Source organism: Diplotaxodon limnothrissa, linkage group LG23, assembly GCF_057381915.1.
Source record: "Diplotaxodon limnothrissa isolate DT_005_m linkage group LG23, D_limnothrissa_male_GT1.1, whole genome shotgun sequence".
NCBI classification, from domain to species: domain Eukaryota; kingdom Metazoa; phylum Chordata; class Actinopteri; order Cichliformes; family Cichlidae; genus Diplotaxodon; species Diplotaxodon limnothrissa.
In genome coordinates, this window is record NC_140617.1 from 2,225,173 (window position 1) to 2,246,597 (window position 21,425).

Consider the following 21,425-nt stretch of genomic DNA (forward strand, 5'->3'; position numbering starts at 1 on the left):
TTCATTTGTTAATGTAATAGCAAAGTAAGATGACTCAAATGCAACAGATTTAAACACACAGCACATGTTGTGGCCACAGACAGTAATCTGCTTATTTAGTTTCACAAAGGTTCTAGAAACAAATGAAAGATTATAGTGCTTCAGCATAAATGCAATCCATTATTATTATTATTATTATTATTATTATTAAGTCTATATGTAAGCTGATAGAAACAATAGTTTCACTCTATCCACGACCACTTATCCCTGTGTTATTTATTATTAAATTTAACTGAATTTTATTTGAATTTTATTTTTTATTTTTCAATATGTATCTTTTAGTGTTGAAAAGATGAAAAAAAAATTAAGACCATTATGTGTGTTATTGACGTGACATAATTTTTACATCTCACTGTTATGCTCCAGCAGCTGGAATTTGTCCACTAATGTCATTTTAGGTCATTCATAATTAAACCAATAAGGTCAGAATTACAAAAACTAACAGAACAAGAAAAAACAAACTCACGCCTGAAGCCTTAAAACTCACAAAACTACAAAATATTCAGAGCACAAACCACTGTACTGACATGTAAAATAATTAGCCTACATCTTTTACATGGCTCTTTATTGCTAAACACACACACACACACACACACACACACACACACACACTACACTAAAACTTTTGTTTTGTTCCGTTATTTCGTGTTTTTGACTTAACTGGGCTCAGGAAAAATCCCTCCCATATTATTTTGGGAGCAGAAACTCTTCTCGTGTAAGGTGCAGTTTGATCCACTCACTGATGGTTTTGGATGAACGTGGCTGTGTCCGTGTGGCCATTGCCGCGCGCGAGCTGCTCGGCGGTGAGTCCGTCATTGTTGCGTACGCCGCGATTCTCGGTGTATCCAATGAGCAGCCTGACAACCTCCAGGTGACCCTTACTGGCGGCCAGGTGCAGCGGAAGGTTACCTTCATATGGAGTTATAGGTCAATAAAAACCAGGTGCGAGAAGAAAACAAAACAGAAGTAAATCAAAGCATTTAATTCCGTACCTCTTTCATCTGCGATGTTAACGTCGGCCCCATATTTTAGCAGCACGCGCACAGAATCCACGAATCCTTCACGAGCGGCATCGTGGGTCACGGTGAGACCGCAGGAGGGATCTGGCACATTCGGATTTGCCCCCGCTTGCAGCAGAGTCTCAATGACCCGGGAGTCCCCCAACTTCACTACCTGCACACACACAGCATGGAGGGAGAGAGAGGATGGATGCGGGAGATAATTTAGGAGAAGAAGAAGCTTTAAGGAGCTGCCCAGGGTGTGCCTGGCGATTATCATTTTTATATTTAAATATTAAATTCATCCCATGACACCAAATCCCAATTTAATGCATTTAATGCTCAATAAGTGTATTGCTATTAATTCATTGGCCCCGCATTGGCCCCGCCTCTCCTCCTGACGTTTCTTGTCGTCACAGGGAAAATCTGCGCCTGCCATTGGACAGCAGCATCAGCGGACCTGTTTCTATTGGTGGCAGACAGGTAAGGACTGCGTCATACAGATAGGTGAAAAACATCTTCACCAGCTCGTCTGGACTCGTGCATGTCAGCATGTATGAATTTCAAAGTTACTATGCATAATTATGAACTCGCGAGCACACGATATGTTGGATGAGCGGTCAACGAGGAGGAGCTTCCTCTCTGAGTGGACCGTTCAGCTGCAGGCCTGCACCCAATACGATCGTTCATATTAAAGCTCGTGCAGACAGTGCACGAGCAAAAAGACAAAAAAGCACGTTTAAAATCAGATCCAAGCAGGGCACGGGCTGCTAATCTGGCAAACCGGGCATTTTTCACGTTGGGCTGACGGACTTTTGGTTCGCTGCGCACAGGCCTAACAAGCACTGACAGCAGCCCATTGGTTCATTTTCATGAGACTGGAGTTCCCACTTAAACGTCTTCGCTACCTCCGCTAAAAACAGGCCTTCTGGTCAAACTGCTGCACATGATTATTTGCCTTTCTGAACAGGTTTGCTCTTAAAGGTAACTCCATCCTGGAAGAATTAATTTTAATCAAGCAAGCAAGCAAGCAATTAAACTAGATATGTATGGATTTCAAAATCTTGTTTGGTTTTCAAATGTAATTTTTTCAGTGATATCATCTTTAATAGCAATGTCAAGAGATTTATTCTAAAGACACTTCTTCAGCTTAGAGTCAGAGAGTAGAAACACACACGCTGCAGTTTTTACTTGCAGGGCAGAGCGCTCACACCAAAGTGGGGGCCCTGTGATGTGCATGCTCTGTTCTTGCACTTGTCTTTATTTATACACAAGAAAAGTAATACAATAATGAATACATTTGTTCAGTGGAATGTTGATACGTGAGCATGTGCGTATGTGATTGTGCGTATGTGATTGTGTGTGTGTTAGAATGTGGGAAGCAGCCCTTTTTCCTTGTTTGCTGTAGACATGGGCGCGTCCTTTGTCTGTGTGCCTCATGCTTCACGACTCTGCTTTCTTTTCTGTGCCCTACTTTATGATGAAATGCAGCTGCTACTTAAAAAGTTATCACTAAAACAAACAAAAACAAAACTCAGACTAAGACTTTTTTTCCCCAAACATGGTGTTGGATAGATACATAAAGGATCTGTTCAGACCTCTGCCCACAACCATAAACCAGTAAATACTTATTCTTTATTTTCCGCTTCTTGTAAAATTAAGAGACTTGAACAATTTATATATTTTGTCCTAAAGCAAAAAATGTACATCTGAATAAATCCAGGTTCTTTTTAACAGCTAACACCCTCACTCACCATTTCCTTAACACCACCATTTTGCTGCTCCTCAGCTCCATTGACAATTTCAGACTTTAATGTTGTCTCGGATTTGCTGATTTCTCTTAATTACAATAATATGAACACAAGTTTATTCTTTACTTCATGTGATAAAAAAAAAAAACTACAGCTCTTTCTGAGTCAAGTACAAAATCTGCATTTGAAAAAGAAATTGTGAAACTAAGGAAGTGATAACAGAACATCTTATTACTCCATAAAACACACTCATGCACATACATATGTATTTATATTAATCTATAAATGTATTCAAATCTGATAGTAAATCATGAATTTCAGCTTTTTAGACTTTTGGTAAACTGTTCATCTTTTTCACTACACTTAAATCTATTTTGGAGAGTCCAAACTTATAACTGCCACATACAGATTTCTGCACTTCAAAAAATATTTACATCGATCTGAGACGATTGTATTCAGTATAATGATGACATTATCGAAGCTGGTGGATATTTGAAGAGTACATGTGAGGAGGCCTCAGCCTCTAACACAAAGCACTAAAACAAGGAAGTAAATCAAGCTGCTAGCAAGCAAAACAGACTGAAATCGTCCAAATATGTTTAAAATCACTTCGGAAAAAAGCCAGTTCAAACGGTTTTTATTACTTACCTGTATTGCAGTCCTATTAAACACATTTTTAATATTTACATCAGCTCCATTTTGCAGTAAAGTTATGATTTCTAATAGATTTCCAGTTGCACAGGCATTGCAGAGTTGGTCAGAGAGACTCATATCAGGTGTCCCTTTAAAACGCAATACAAAGCAAACTTATCACCTAAAATTTTTCTGTAGGCTGTGTTGAAGACTGAAATAATCCAGGATGGTGGACTGGCCAAATACAGAAATCTGAAACATGTCCCTCCCACCCTTTCCTGTGTAAGGGTGGGAGGGTGCAGCTCAAGCTGTTACTGAACAAGAATTAGACAAAATTAGTCACTTCAAATTCAAATATTAGAAGTGACTAATTATATCTCGATTTTGTTTTGAGCTGTATTCAGCTCAGTGGCTTCCCCGTGGGTTCAGTGTTTATTTTGACACACGGCAGAGCTGGAGATTTATTGCACATCTGGTTTTTGACAAGTTACCCCTAAACTAATTATTCTGAAATTTAAAAATATATCATTAGGTGCAGTCCTTATGTATAAAACTAAAAATATCTTATACCCCCTTACATTGTTTTATTTTTGTCTGTTTGTTTGTTTGCTTTTTTTTTTTTTTAGAACTGGGAAAGCAAAATTAAGAAAATATATGACTGGAGATAGGACTAATTCATTAGTTTTATTATGATGAAACTGGATGAAACAAGCGATATCTTGCGCAAGATATCAACTCCAAGTTGTATCGATCAGAATACAAAACACCATGTGTGTGCATGGTAGTTAGAAAGCACTTAAAAAGCATAGAAGATAGTGCTTGTGTGAATGGGTGAATGTGGCGTGTTGTATAGAGCGCTTCGAGTACAATCAACACTGATTACATGTTTACAGCTTCTATTTGAGCATGTTATGCTTGTCCAGCAGCAAAATAAATGATGCCTCTCCCACCCTTCCCGAGATACTGATATACTCCATGTAGGTCATAATTAGAATATTCAAAGAAAATAATATTACAGATTTTGCCTATTTTTCCTGCTCCCCTGCTGATTTTCCTGCGTGACATTTTATTGATGTGATGTTTGAGCCTGTTTATGGAAAAAGCTGCATGGAGCCTTTTCACAATATCTATATGTCAGGGATACAGTAAGCCACCTGCAGCCTGAAAAACGGAACCAAAGCCAGAACTGTGACAATGATGTCTGAATAACTAAAAGCAAGCAAAAACACAAAATAATTTAAAAATATATCATTAGGTGCAGTCCTTATGTATAAAACTAAAAATATCTTATACCCCCTTACACACTCAAAAAAATGAAACGTTGACTTTAATTAAAATTATTTTGTCAACAGGTTCCACGAAATTGAATTATGTTAGTTTAAAGCAAAAATCTTTAGTTCATCTAATTTAAAAAAACTACTTAAGATTAACAAGACATATTTAAGACTAACTAAATCAAGTTATGTTGTATGAACATAGATGATATATTTTCAGGTTAGATAGTTTAGATTAGTTACTTCAACACATTTCTTATTTGTGGCAGTAAAATGTTAAATTTAAGTTAGATTAATTCAAATATTATATTTTCAGCCACCTTGTGCTTTATTAATTAGTTTTACATAAATCTATTTTGTCAACAGGTTCCACACAAATGAATTAAGTACATCCAACTTATTTTTTAAAATTTCTTTTATTGCCAACACATTCAGTGAGCATTTGTGTAAACCCAGTCCAAAATAAAACACAACAGCTCATTAGGGTTAGTAATTAACAGTATGTAGACAGATGCAACATCAAGACTTTAAATTAAATGTCTGTATCTACCAGAAATAGAAGAGAAAAAAAACGCATTGAAGATCACATAACACATTGATAAGATGACACTTGAGTTATGCACATGTGATGCTAGTAAGGTCTGTGAGTGTTTTTTTCTTTTAGTGTCTAAAATGGATAGCAAAGTTGCTATTTGCAATGATTGCTTAGGGTCAGTCCAGTAACACAATGCCAATGAAGTGCTTTCCTTTAACAATGCAAAGTGAAGTGTCCACCTCAACAGCCACAATTTAAAAAAAAAAAAATGTAACAACAACAACAATAATAATAATAATAATAATAATAATAATAAATAGTCCACTGATATTAGCAATCAAAGAAAATTACATCACCATCCCAAATAAAACTTTAACAAAACATGCCAACATTATGGTCTAACAATAAAACAGCTTGTCAGCGTTCAGTTTTTTTTGCAACAGCACAGCAGTAACCATTTAACACTCGCCACTGTCAACATTTATTTTACCAGTGTTTGGGCAAAAAACTTCAGATGTAAACATTTTAACATGGAAACAATTGTTCGTCTTTAAAAGTCCACAAAATATACATTCATCCTGCATTCCCAACTTGGATGATCTGATATCCTCGTGTTGGTGTTGTTCCCAGACCATCATGAAAATGTTGTTCCAGGTTCAACATTGCAAGTGACCAATCACATTGTTGTGACGTTATTCTATTCCAAGCCATTCGTGCATTTATGAAATTCCAATGTTGCAAGGACAATATCAATTCTGCTTACTGTTTATTAAAGGGTTACGGTTAGGGTTAGGGTCAGTTGATCGGCGGACAGAGGCGGTTTCACGCAGCTTAAGTACAGTTTTTTGTTTTACGCCGGTTTTTCCCGAAGTCGCAAAAGTATGACGTCACAACATTCTGATTGGTCACTTGCAATGTTGATCCTGGAACAACATTTAGTATGATGATCTGGGAACAACACCAACACGAGGATATCAGATCAACCTCCTAACTTACCCTTATTTTTAGTATGTATTGCAATTACCTTTACAATGCACACAATGTAACACAAACTGAATATGAATATATTTCCACCTCATAACAATATGCCTTGAACGCTAATATACACACCACCCTTCAACATTTCTGGTGCAGTATCATCTCTCAATTAAATCCTTTAAATCTCAATGCTTTTGATTGTCTCTTAGCTTTCAGTCTTGAGGTTAACTGAGATTCAGTGCATATATCCCACCCATTAAGAGTGCACATGCAGAGGCCAGGTCTTCCAGGTCATGCAGGACACACTAGATGGTTATACCCACATCGGCTGGAGGAGTGCTGGCATCAGCTCTTTCGATGGTAAAGATAGCAAGGGTAATTTGTTCCAGCTCCCTCTGAACAGCTGTAGCTTAGACACAAAAACATAGAAAAATGGCGTCCAGTTTTAAAAAAAGAAAGAAAAAGGGCCAAAGCTACCCTTTAATGACGTAAACACAATATTAGGAACATGCACCCCAGTGCGCCACTATTTCAGACTACAGATTCAACGATAAATATAAATAGTTTGGGTATACAAGAAGATTTCCCAAAACATTTAAACAGGTTCCATGCAAATTACAACAACAACAACATGCAACAACATTAGTTATTCAAAATTTGGTTTAATACAGATAAAAAACTAAACTAAAATTACCAACCAATTATTCTTTGAAGAGGATGCTTGGGTCTTCATTCAGGTAAAAAGGTAGTGCCCTGAGGACACACTCCCTCCCCTTTTCAATGGTTTCCTTCTGTAGAGAGTGGCAGAGATACAGGAAGAGAAAACAGATATACTTTAGGATGACAGAAACTCACATTATACGCAAAATGAATGACATATCCACTGCACAGATAGACATGTACACAAGACCAACTAATCATCACATGGACATGAATAGTTAACCTGTTGGGCAGGGTTTCCACCACATTATATATGTCCATAATGGAGGTAAAGACAAACTAATACATCATCTTTTTTGCATTCAAAACATAACATAAAAACATTCACTTCTGGTTTAACCTAAATCAAGGGATCAGATTTTACATATGTTTAGGTAATTTAAATTTTCCAACGTTTTGAGTACCAAACTTTGTCTTGCTTAATATAAATGTAAGTGCACTGTGCAGCTACCATACACTAGCTGTTTAAATTTGAAAATGATCTTATTAGCCATAATATTTTGCTACCAACAGAATAACGCACCTGTGTGGCTGGGGCCAAAGTTTGTCTAATTTTCTTCCCTGCAACGCCTCCTTTTTTCTTGAAGACTTTTATGAGCTGGTCAGTGTATTGGTCAAGTTGTGTAAAAAGCCTTGGAACATGCAGTAGTAATCCTCACATATTCTGCTTCCACCTGAAAATATGTCAACAAACACAACATACTGTACTGTAAATATACATACCGTAATTGTCGGGCTATAAGCCGCTACTTTTTGCACAAGCTTTGAACCCTGCGGCTTTTAGTCAGGTGCGGCTTTTCTATGGATTGTCCATGATTTTTGTCATATCGTAAGACGATTTGTTTTGTTTGTTCCGCTGTTGTACGGCACTACGTTGCCTGGCGGAAGGATCGGGGTTCAAGAGTGGTATGTTAGTCACATGTCCATCCGCCAGGCAACGTAGTGCCGTACGAAGTAGCGCGAAAAACAAACTTCAAAGTAGCGCTACGCGTTCAGCGGGAGTCGTGGATGATGAGCGGCGATAAACTTGCGAAAAGCAAGTTATGCCCAACTCCACCGGTGGATTCTGACAGCGTGGAAAAGTGTGAAAACATCCACGATCACCAACGGATTTTGAAGGGCTGGACTGCTGCATGATGGAGAGGAGGACTCTGACACTGACAATGAGGATTTCTTTGGTTTTGAAAGTGACAACGAAGGAGAGAAGCGGAGAGTGGATGACGAAGCCATCCTGAGCCTGTTTGTATCCGACACTGGAGAAGAGGACTTTGGTGGTTTTAGTGCGCAGGAAGAAGAGAAAGATGGTGGTGAATGACTGACTTTTCTTCTTGTTAAAGCCGTGTCGCTGCACCTGAGCCTAAAAGGTAGTCCGAATCTATTTTTCTGGTGTGCTGTAGGTTACTGTTATGTACTACATGTGCAAATATGTACCCATAACTTGTTTTTCAAGTTATGGGTACAAACAGCCATCTCTTTCCTGACAATTCGCTTTGTGCATATTCTCTTACATATGATAAGTCAACATTGAAACACCTGCGGCTTTTAGTCAGGTGCGGCTAATGTATGTACAAAACAGGATTTTCCCCTGATTTTAGCTTGTGCGGCTAATATTCAGGTGCGCTTTGTAGTCCGGGAAATACGGTACTATATGTACACATATACAAACTAAAACTAATGTAGAAAGACCTCATTAAAGCTATAATTTTAACACAAACATTTACACAAAATGCTAATGGAGCCATTACAGCTTTTATTGTTATTTATCAAGTTCCAAAAAATATTGATCACAGCTGATCTGAAAAGAATTTCATGCCTCAGGCCCTTGAACTGCAACCTTTACCATGGTTCAGATGTGGAGAAGAAATAACAGGGGCATGGGATGGGTCACAAAAGAAAACTTAACTTATAAAACAGTTTTGTTTTTAAAAGTATAACAGTTCACATACCACATACAAGCTCAGCAATACCACATACACCACATCAGTATAGGAGGGAGCAGGTAAAGGCAGGATCTGAGATTTATAAAGAAAAAAAAAATTAATTCCTTAATTTCAAGAAGCAAATTATTGTTTGAATTACAACTAAATAAAATACTACTCAGAAGAAAAGCAAGAGATTGACACTGCCATGTGCTAACTTTCTATAGAAGCAATTATCACCAGGTCTGTCGACCTCCATTGTCTGTCCACTCATATGTCTTGAATAATTTTATTAAAAAAATTAAGTGTGTACTTTCACAAACTGTAATTTATAACTACATTGATATGTATAACTCCGCTAGGAAACATGCTGTATTTACAGACCATTTTTACATAATACAGATTACTGATAGAGCAGAACAATGGTGTCACAGTGGCTTTCGCCCTTGACTTTTTGGATTTTAAATGTCACTTTATGCTATCCTTGCTATCCTATTCGATATTTCCGACTCTCGGATTACAGAAAAGGAATCCCAAGAAAGCAAATGGAAAAATAACCCCTTGAAAGAATAACCCCATGAACCCCTGTAGCTAATCCCTTAATAAAACAAAAAACAATAAAAATGTTTCTTACACAGTCCACAAAATAAGCATGTCCAGGACCCAGTAAAACTAATGTAAAACAAGCACACGCAAACGATATAACATGTCTTGTAAGACAAACGCAAAATATAACCATGCTGGACATATAGATACTACACAACATAGTCAAAGAAAAAAGTGGTCTTACCTCTCAAAGAAACAGCAGCTTGGCGCCAAAACAGCCTTTTTCAGTTAAATTTGAAGTCTTGTGCATGAGCAGGCACAAGCCGTGAAACCTTCTTGTTCTGCGCGGTTTCATTACAACTGTTTTTGCATTACTGCCACCTTGTGGATATACAAGGTATATCGATCCTAATTGACTTAACTTAAATGTTATGCGATCAAGTAACACATTAGTATTATGTACGTTGAATAATAGACACAATTACGTAGACTTGATTAGAAAAACATATGTTAACTTAACAAAAACATATATTTTAAGTAAAATGAAAATAAATAATTAATATACACTGAACAATCCACCTCATTCATTTTTTTGAGTGCATTGTTTTATTTTTGTCTGTTTGTTTGTTTGCTTTTTTTTTTTTTTTAGAACTGGGAAAGCAAAATTAAGAAAATATATGACTGGAGATAGGACTAATTCATTAGTTTTATTATGATGAAACTGGATGAAACAAGCGATATCTTGCGCAAGGATATTTGGCATATACCAAATATCCTTGCGCAAGATATCAACTCCAAGTTGTATCGATCAGAATACAAAACACCATGTGTGTGCATGGTAGTTAGAAAGCACTTAAAAAGCATAGAAGATAGTGCTTGTGTGAATGTGGCGTGTTGTATAGAGCGCTTCGAGTACTCCGGTAGAGTACAATCAACACTGATTACATGTTTACAGCTTCTATTTGAGCATGTTATGCTTGTCCAGCAGCAAAATAAATGATGCCTCTCCCACCCTTCCCGAGATACTGATATACTCCATGTAGGTCATAATTAGAATATTCAAAGAAAATAATATTACAGATTTTGCCTATTTTTCCTGCTCCCCTGCTGATTTTCCTGCGTGACATTTTATTGATGTGATGTTTGAGCCTGTTTATGGAAAAAGCTGCATGGAGCCTTTTCACAATATCTATATGTCAGGGATACAGTAAGCCACCTGCAGCCTGAAAAACGGAACCAAAGCCAGAACTGTGACAATGATGTCTGAATAACTAAAAGCAAGCAAAAACACAAAATAATTAAATAGATAAATATAAAAACTTACGTCAAATGAGATTAAAACCGTAGCACACCTTCCTCCTGCTGTTCAGTGCGTGGCATCACATTTTCCAAACGACTCGAGCTGAAAATCCCCCCGAAAAACAGCCAAAAAAAAGGAAAAGAAAAGAAAGAAAAAATAAAATGTCGCCTCCACGCGTGATTTCAAGCATGTGATGCATTTACTGGCAGTTCCCGCTCGTTTTCAAAAGTAATTCGAGTTTGTATTTCCGTTTTTAACCTGTTACAGGATGAAAGAGGGAGCGAGACGCGGGGATGACTTTCGTTAGAAACGTCGCGCAGTCACCGTGAGGCGAGCCTCCTCTCAGTTTAAAAAAGCCTCTCGGATGAATCCACAGCTCGTGAAGATCAGAGGTTCTTTCCAAAGAGGAGGAGACGGCCTTGATTGGACGGTTCCTCATCGGCTCATAGGCGGGACGGTTAACGGAACTTCATAACACGGTAATAATGGTGGTGCCTTCATTCATTGTCCATGTGAATGTTTTGAAACGTCGACGCGCTGGCGCAGACGATGCGCGCCTTTTATTATGACATTACAGATGCGGAGCAAGAGCTCTATTTCTTTTTCGTCACGTCACGGCCTGTGTGCTTTTAGTTTCTTTGTCTTTGCCGCCCTCTCCTGTAACAAGCTGTGCATCTACGGTCACCTCATTTGGTGGGACAGTTATTGCGGATCAGCAGCTTTTGAAATACTCAGACCAGCCCGTCTGGCGAGTGTTGCCAACTTAGCGACTTTGTCGCTATATTTAGCGAGTTTTCAGAGCCCCTTAGCGACTTTTTTTCTAAAAAGCGACTAGCGACAAATCTGGCGACTTTTTCTGGTGTTACTGGAGACTTATTTATGACGACTTTTTGACGTGAAAGCGCGTATCGCTTTCACTCTCAACAAGCAGCGGTGCTGCCGTGGGCACCTCGCCCGTTCCAAAGCGCTCACGGGCGGAGGATGGTCCTCCCCCAGCTCAACACGCTATCAGGGCAGGAGATGTTCACACCCGTGCGTCCAAACTGCAAATGAATCGCTTATGAGCAAAGTCGCTGCTCCGCACTGACTGTAACACAGTCTGTTCTTCTTTTACTGTTATGCTGTTTTGTGGATCACAAGGTTTAAAACTACTTATAAACACACATAGCCTACACACAAATTAACTCCACCAGAGTGCCAATCTCGGGTCACTTTTGCCGGTCCAGGCCCGGATAAAGGAGCAGGGTTGGAATTGTGACATTATTAAAAAATAATAATTGTAATAAATTAAAGAAATTTAATAATAATTTGTAGTTCTAAATAAATTCTAAATTCGTTTAAGACGTTTTTTACTCACCTTATGTCTCTTCCACGATGTTATTCCTCTCTCCAACAACGCAGGTTACAATTACATTAGCATGACCAATTATGCAAATTAGGCGATGACGTCATTTAGCGACTTCTAGCGACTTTTAGCACAGCCAATAGCGATTTTCCTTACTGAGGAGTTGGCAACACTGCGTCTAGCACCAACAATCACAACGCATTCAAAGTGACTTCATTCAGGTCATCGTAGTCTAAGGAGCTTGCAAAGAAAAGCGTCTGGACTTCTTTAAGTTGCTTGAAGACGTTTCACCTCTCATCCGAGAAGCTTCTTCAGTTCTAAGGTCAAATGGTGGGGAGTCCCAGATTTAAACCTAGTGGGAGTGTCCCCCCACAGGTACTGGTACTTCCCCACATCACATCAACATCACCATCTCTCTGGCCTGTTCACATCTGGGATTTCTCCCATACCTCTCCACAAAATCCAACACATCTGTGCTGTACTCCTGCTCCTGCTTATCTCTGATGTATTTGTGCATCACCAAATGGCATCGCACTTAAGAAATCAAAAAAGCCTAGCAGCTGTTACTGTCTAGATGGAAGTATAACCTCTCTGCAGCATGTAGATGAATGCATCAGCCACTCCCAGATTTGGTTTGTCATACAAACTGACTATTGTGGCGAGATGTGCTGTGTCAGTTGTTTTAAGTGTTTTAGGGCTGAAAGGAGTGTAGTTCATTTGTCCGGAAGTTCTGACTATGCAAATCTGACGGGAAACTGTAGCCAGGCACACCCACACTAACTGGAAGTTACAGTTAAGACAAAAAGTCTTGTTCATAACTGCTCAGGCTATGTTTAGTCCCAGTGACTGCCAGCTGTTTGCAAACAAGGAATGTGAGACATTTGAAAACTTACACAGACTTTAGTCAGATTCAAAGACAGAGCCTTCTCTTTTGGCTCTCAGCGAAGGCCAAAGACAGAGCCTTCTCTTTTGGCTCTCAGCGAAGGCGGTCGCACTTTTCTCCTCTCCTGCCCTTATCTTCCCTGCTTAGCTTCTTATGTCCTCCCTATTGTCCACTTAAAATATGTTTACATAACTATTTTTGCATTTGTTGCAATTTCAGCTGTCCTCTTGGCCAGATTTAAAGTCAACAATAACTTTTTTTAACTGCATAAATAAAGGATACATAAAGTCACTGCCAAAAACTGATTGCGGCTTCTACCTTGTTACAGGAATGTTGTTTGTTGCTGGATATTCTGTGGTCTTAGTTTTACTTGACTTGTCTGCTGCTTTTGACACGGTTAATCACAACATTCTTCTATCAAGATTGGAACATGTTGTTGGTCTCAAAGGTACGGTTTTATCTTGGTTTAAATCCTATCTCTCAGAGAGGTCGTTCTCTGTTGCTATGGGGCAACACTCCTCGGCTTCTGCCCCTATTTATTGTGGTGTGCCTCAAGGGTCCGTGCTCGGTCCTGCTCTTTTCTCTTTGTACATGTTGCCGTTGGGATTAATTTTTAGAAAACATAACATCTCCTTTCACTGTTATGCCGATGATATCCAGATTTATTTACCTTTGAAATCCGATGTGACTGCTTCTTTGCAACCTCTGTTCAACTGTTTGCATGAAGTAAAAATTTGGTTATCACATAATTTTCTTACATTAAACGAGAATAAGACCGAAATCATAGTCTTTGGTAGTCACACTCCGCTAGACCAGTTAGCTGACGCCCTAGGCCCTCTCGCTAGCCATCTTTCGTCCACTGTAAGAAACCTCGGAGTGTTCCTGGATGGCTCTTTTAAACTCGAGAAACAGGTCTCCACTGTGGTAAAAAACAGCTTTTACCAGTTGCGTCAGATTTCCAAAGCAAAGCCGTTCCTTCCTTTAAAAGATCTTGAAAAGCTTATCCACGCATTTATTACATCCAGATTGGACTACTGTAACTCCCTCTACTCGGGCCTCCAACACTCCTCTCTTTGCCGGCTCCAGTTAATTCAAAATGCAGCTGCGCGTCTTTTAACAGGTACGAGAATTCATGAACACATAACTCCAATTTTAGCCAAATTACATTGGCTCCCTGTTAAATATCGTATAGATTTTAAAATTCTTTTGTTCACTTTTAATATTTTGAATAATTTAGCGCCCAGTTATCTTTCTGATTTACTCCATTCATACAATCCCAACAGGGCACTTAGATCATCCAACCATAGGCTCCTAGCACAACCTAGGACTCGAATGAAGTCGAGAGGCGACCGGGCCTTTGCATCCGTGGCACCCAGACTCTGGAATAACCTCCCCGTTCATATTCGCACTGCCGAGTCGATCCAGTCTTTTAAATTACGTCTTAAAACTTATTTTTTTACTTTGGCTTTTGATTCTGTCTAGTTGGCTGTTTTAGCTTGTTGCGTTGTTACCTATTGTTTGTTGTCCTCTTCTATTGTTTGTTTTAACTGTCTCATGTTTTTATTGACTGTGAAGCACTATGGTCAACACTGTTGTTTTTAATATGTGCTATATAAATAAATTTTGATTTGATTTGATTTGAAAATGACATGATATCATTCATGAGGGATACATTTGACATATGTTTCACATATTATAGACCAGCAAGTTATTTATAGCAGTTTAAATACAAGCAATCAGTTTTTGGCAAATACCGGCAAGGCCACTTTACCCTGCGCTTTTATTTTTAAGAGTACCTTAGCACTTCCTCTTTTATTGTGTCAGACTTCCTGTTCTGTTCTCAGTGAAACGACACAAACACGTTGCTTCAGAGTGAGTGAACAACCTTTATTTTTGGAAATATTCATGTAAAACCATGAACTTTATTTACCTGTCACATGCTATAACTTGGGAACGTTTATACAATGTGGTTGAATTGCTTTTTGTTTTGTACATGCATGTCATTGGTTTGTGGTGTGGAAAGACTGGCAAAGAGATGAGGAGGCTGCTAGCAGGTTCAGCATGATTGGAAGCAGAAGTTTGTGTAATGATTGCAAACGATTGTTTATTTTATTTAAGACACAGGTTGTCTTTATTTTCATTTGTTAAATGCTGTGACATAAATTGTTTAAAGGTGCTGATTTATGTTAATGTCCTGATTTGAGTTCAACATATAATTTTCTATGATGTAAAATGTGAATTTCTTCATTTCTACTAAAATGTTATAATGGCATTTGTTTGTGCATCCTTATAGTTTTAACGGTGCCATATTGTCGATGGTTTAAAAGAGGAGAGAATAAAGTTGCATCAGTCGAAGCTCTCTGCGTCATGAGTGGTAATTCCAAGTGGGCAGCTACATGAATGACTGTTTAGCACTGATAGAAGTACATGCTGCATCTGCTATGCAGCATGTACTTCTATCTCTGGAAATTCCTCATTCCTCGTCTCAACGATGAGCATGCACTATGAACTTTATCACAGTTATAATGAATACAAACTGTGAAGAACTATTTTCTGTAGTGCCTAAAATAACATTTGGATGTTGGGTTGCTTAATAGTCATCCAGGAAATAACATTAACATAGAAACTACTGAGCTACAGGGTATTGCTTCTGCTATGGTTTTCTAGTCTGCTTTTTAATGGAGGAATGATATAAAAGAGTCAACTGTTAGAAAGCCTTCAGACAAGAATCGAGTTGAACACAGTTTCTGAATACAAGAAGTTTTTTTAAGAGGCTCTGTGCCATTCCCTTTCTTTCAACGGTTAGTTGTTACTCAATGATGCAATCAGCTAATCTAAACCCTCCAACGGGAGGCATGCTGTGCATACTCATGCACACAAGGGTAAATGTGTGCATGTTCACAAGCATGCGTGTATATGTGAACATGCACACACGCATGCATGTGCATAAGTGAACGTTGATGCACATATTCTATTGTCAGCTCTTGGGCCATGACAATATTGCCAGTCCTTCGTGAGGGCACGCATTGTCGTGAGTGGCAAATTAATATCTTTCTGCATCATCCATATCTCACATCAACTTCAACTGTTGCTTCACAGGGTGCCTCTTATTGAAAACCCTAACAATCAGATGACCTTCTATGAGCAAGTACTTGGTGACAACGGGAAGGAAAAAATATCTTTTAAAAGGAAGAAACCTCCCGCATAACCAGGCTCAAGCAGGGGTAGTCATCTGCTACGAGGGGTGGGGGGCGAGGGGTGGAAGATATTGTGCTGCCTTGAAACTACGCTTGGATCTCGTGATGGCATGTACGGATGTGTCATCCTAGAGATGTTTGACTACCTGTGCAATGCCGATGGGCGTAAAGTAACGTCTCACTCCAGCCAGAGTGACGAGGACACTAACCAAAAGCAGAACTAGTAAAAAGAAAAAAAACTATCAGGAGGGATAAGTACATTAAAAAAGCAACCTAAATACACCCAGTGATTCTGATTCAGTAGCTTGTAGAACCACCTTTAGCAGCTTTACCTTGAAAGGATGAGTTTGTTTAAATTTATCAGTCTGTCACATTGTTGGGCAATAAATTTTGCCACTCTTCTGTATAACTGTACTTCTACATGAGCCAACACATGCAGCACAAACAAAAGTGACAGCAAAGACTTGTGGTCTGTCACATTGTGTGTTTACTCATATAGCAATATTTAAATAGGCATTTTATTACATTCTATGTGAGCAGTAGGGTCCCCACATTCAGGTGTTTTTGCATTGTTTTCACTTTTTATACCAAAACATATCACATAACTGCCTGTATTCTTGATGTTGGTATGTAAAATAATTAGTGTCCTGTAAAAAGATAAATACATAAACGCAAAGTTTGACGAGTTTGTATTCTGTCTTAACACAGCAAATAAAAAACGCTCAATAGAAATATGTTCTTTTTATTGGGTAAATGTTAGAGGTGGGAATCACCATACATCCCACGATACGATATTATCACAATACTTAACGCACGATACGATATTATTGCAATTTTTTAAAATATTTTGCGATATTCAGATTCTGTACATAATGGTAAACTTTGATATTAGATAAAATGAATATTGATAAAGTCTCACACTCAGTCTTTCTCTCATTTCAGTCAGTTATATTGGTGACAAACTGAACGGTTTGTATTACAGTCTAGTCCAACTTAACTTTCAATTCAATTCAATTCAATTTTATTTATATAGCGCCAAATCACAACATAAGTCGCCTCAAGGCGCTTCATAGATACAGAGAAAAACCCCAAAATCATATGACCCCCTATGAGCAAGCACTTTGGCGACAGTGGGAAGGAAAAACTCCCTTTTAACAGGAAGAAACCTCCAGCAGAACCAGGCTCAGGGAGGGGCGGCCATCTGCTGCGACCGGTTGGGGTGAGAGAAGGAAGACAGGATAAAAGACATGCTGTGGAAGAGAGACAGAGGTTAATAACAGATATGATTCAATGCAGAGAGGTCTGTTAATACATAGTGAGTGAGAAAGGTGACTGGAAAGGAAAAACTCAATGCATCATGGGAATCCCCCGGCAGCCTACGTCTATTGCAGCATAACTAAGGGAGGATTCAGGGTCACCTGGTCCAGCCCTAACTATATGCTTTAGCAAAAAGGAAAGTTTGAAGCCTAATCTTGAAAGTAGAGATAGTGTCTGTCTCCCGAATCCAAACTGGAAGCTGGTTCCACAGAAGAGGGGCCTGAAAACTGAAGGCTCTGCCTCCCATTCTACTTTTAAATACTCTAGGAACAACAAGTAGGCCTGCAGAGCGAGAGCGAAGTGCTCTAATAGGGTGATATGGTACTACAAGGTCATTAAGATAAGATGGGGCCTGATTATTTAAGACCTTGTATGTGAGGAGCAGGATTTTGAATTCAATTCTGGATTTAACAGGAAGCCAATGAAGGGAAGCCAAAACAGGAGAAATCTGCTCTCTCTTTCTAGTCCCTGTCAGGACTCTTGCTGCAGCATTTTGGATTAACTGAAGACTTTTCAGTGAGTTTTTTGGACATCCTGATAATAATGAATTACAGTAGTCCAGCCTGGAAGTAATAAATGCATGAACTAGTTTTTCAGCGTCACTCTGAGACAGAATATTTCTAATTTTAGAGATGTTGTGCAAATGGAAGAACGCAGTCTTACATATTTGTTTAATATGTGCATTGAAGGACATGTCCTGGTCAAAAATGACTCTAAGGTTCCTCACAGCGTTACTGGAGGCCAAGGTAATGCCATCCAGGGTAAGAATCTGGTTAGATACCATATTTCTAGGCTTTTCAGGGCCGAGCACAATAACCTCAGTTTTATCTGAATTAAGAAACAGAAAGTTAGCGGCCATCCAGGTCTTTATGTTTTTAAGACATTCCTGCAGTTTAACTCATTGGTGTGTGTTATCTGGCTTCATGGACAGATAGAGCTGGGTGTCATCTGCATAGCAGTGAAAATGTATGCTATGTCTTCTAATGATGCTGCCTGTATAATGTAAACAGAATTGGTCCTAGCACTGAACCCTGTGGAACTCCATAATTAACCTCAGTGTGTGAAGAGGACTCTCCATTTACATGCACAAACTGGAGTCTATTAGATAGATATGATACAAACCACTGCAGCACAGTACCTGTAATACCTACAGCATGTTCTAATCGCTCTAATAGGATATTATGATCAACAGTATCGAACGCTGCACTGAGGTCTAGCAGGACAAGCACAGAGATGAGTCCACTGTCAGAGGCCATAAGAAGATCATTTGTAACCTTCACTAAAGCTGTTTCTGTGCTGTGATGAGCTCTGAAACCTGACTGAAACTCTTCAAATAAACCATTCCTCTGCAGATGATCTGTTAGCTGTTTGACAACTACTCTTTCAAGGATGTTTGATATGAAAGGAAGGTTGGAGATTGGCCTATAATTAGCTAAGACTGCTGGGTCTAGAGATGCTTTTTGAGTAAAGGTTTAACTACAGCCAGCTTGAAGGCCTGTGGTACATAGCCGATCATTAGAGATAGGTTGATCATATTTAAGATCGAAGAATTAATTAATGGCAGGACTTCTTTGAGCAGTTTTGTAGGAATGGGGTCTAAAAGACACGTTGATGGTTTGGAGGAAGTAATTATTGAAGTTATCTCAGAAAGATCAATTAGAGAAAAAGAGTCTAACTTAACATCAATGGTACTAAGAGTAGCTGTAGATAATATTACATCTGTGGGATGATTACTGGTAATTTTTTCTCTAATGATAAAAATTTTATTTGTGAAGAAGTTCATGAAGTCATTACTAGTTAACGTTAAAGGGATGGTTGGCTCAACAGAGCTCTGACTTTTTGTCAGCCTGGCTACAGTGCTGAAGAGAAACCTGGGGTTGTTCTTATTTTCTTCAATCAGTGATGAATAGTAAGATGTTCTGGCTTTGCGGAGGGCTTTCTTATAAAGCAGCAAACTATTTCTCCAGGCTAAATGATGATCCTCTAGATTTGTGACACGCCATTTCCTCTCCAGATTACGAGTCATCTGCTTTAGGGTACGTGTTTGAGAATTATACCACGGAGTCAGGTACTTCTGATTAGAGACCTTAGTTTTCACAGGAGCTACAGTATCCAGAGTCGTACGTAGTGAGGAGGTGAAATTATTAACAAGATGATCGACCTCTGTTGGAGCAGCGTTCAGATAGCTGCTCGCTCTATGTTGGTACAGGGCATTGAAGATGATAACAGTGGGTGGATTATATTCTTAAACTTAGTTACAGCGCTTTCAGAAAGACATCTACTGTGATAAAGTCTACTCTCCACTAAAGTAGAGTCTACTCTCTACTCTCCATAATTGTAATCAATTATTGTAAATGTAAATGTTATCAGGAAATGATCAGACAGGAGAGGATTTTCAGGAAACACTGTTAAATGTTCAGTTTCTATGCCATATGTTAAAACAAGATCTAGAGTGTGATTAAAGTGGTGGGTGGGTTCTTTTACATTTTGAGAGAAACCAATTGAGTCTAATAACAGATTAAATGCCATGTTGAGGCTGTCATTTTTAGCATCTACATGGATGTTAAAATCACCCACAATAATTATTTTATCTGAGCTCAGAACTAAATCAGATAAAAAGTCTGAGAAATCAGAGAGAAACTCTGTGTAAGGCCCAGGTGGACGATAGATGATAACAAGTAAGACTGGTTTCTGAGTTTCACAGCTGGGGTGGACAATGTTAAGCATCAGGCTTTCAAATGAATTAAAAGTCTGTCTTGGTCTTTCATTAATTAATAGGCTGGTGTGAAAAATTGCTGCCACACCGCCCCCTCGGCCTGTGCTTCGAGATTTCTGGTAGTTAGAATGACTCGGGGGTGTTGATTCATTTAAACTAACATAATCATCCTGCTGCAACCAGGTTTCTGTAAGGCAGAGTAAATCGATTTGTTGATCAATTATTAAGTCATGTACTAACTGAATGCAACCATCTGGTACAATTATAGCTATTCTGAACTATGCAATTTATGAAAACTATGCAGCCCATTCAGCAACTGAAGAATTTGAAAGTAAATTAAAACAAAATATAATTTTACATTAAATAAAAAAGTTTTAAACTTAATTAAAATAAAACATGTCTTAAATTACAATAAGTAAACTGTCATGTTTATTGCTGCCAAAAAAAAGTTGAACACATTTGGACAGTGAAGGAATGTCAGGATTCTTGCTCAGAAAAAGGATCAACATGCTCTGAAGTCAGAGCACAAAAACCTTTTTTGTAACAAAATATCGATTTCTGCTGTCCCTGTATTGATACATTATTAGCAAACAAAATATCACGATACGACACAGAATCGATTTCCCCCCCCCACCCCTAGTAAATGTAGAGTAGGAGGAACTCATGTACCACAACAGACTGCTGGGATTGTATAAAAATGTGAGTCAGGAAGCGCAGGAGGAAGAAGCACACCACAGAGTTACTCAGCAGAGTTTATAGAAACTTGTGTTAGAGTGTGGATATACTTTCGTATTTGCTCGCCTGCTTTCACAGCCATATGAACTTAAGTGGCATCCTATTCTTTTTCCATAGGGTTAAATATGATATCGACTCACCCTTTGCAGCCATAAAAGCTTCAGCTCTTCTGAGAAGGCTTTAATAAAAGTTTAGGAGTGTGTTTTTGCACCAGTCTTCCAGAAGCACATTTGTGAGGTCAGACACTGACGTTGAATGAGAGGGCGCGGCTCGCAGTCTTTACTCTAATAATTAGAGTAAAGACTGCTGCTATGGCTGCTATGGCTGATAGTAGCCGTTTGCATACTATGCATACTCTCTCCCTCTTCATATGTGTGTGTGTACAACAGTTTTATGTTAATGTGCAATCCTTAATATGTTTTGTCTGTGTGTGTGTGTGTGGGGGGGAGTGTTCGCCCAGGGCGCCAAACAGGCTAGGACCGCCACTGTCTGGAAGGGTGGTGTCTCAGGGGTCTGTGGTTGTTGTGGTTCCCCTGTAG

General features: G+C 38.8%; 1 protein-coding gene across 1 annotated transcript; it reads right to left on the reverse strand.

Moving 5' to 3' along the window:
- Positions 1–775: 775 nt before the first annotated feature.
- Positions 776–3,559, reverse strand: LOC146607215 (cyclin-dependent kinase 4 inhibitor B-like). The gene is made up of 3 exons (XM_085348444.1): positions 3,437–3,559; positions 1,032–1,212; positions 776–948 (listed from the first exon to the last, which is right to left on the reverse strand). The coding sequence occupies exons 1-3, from the start codon at positions 3,557–3,559 to the stop codon at positions 776–778; spliced, it is 477 nt and encodes a 158-aa protein (XP_085204570.1).
- Positions 3,560–21,425: the final 17,866 nt, after the last annotated feature.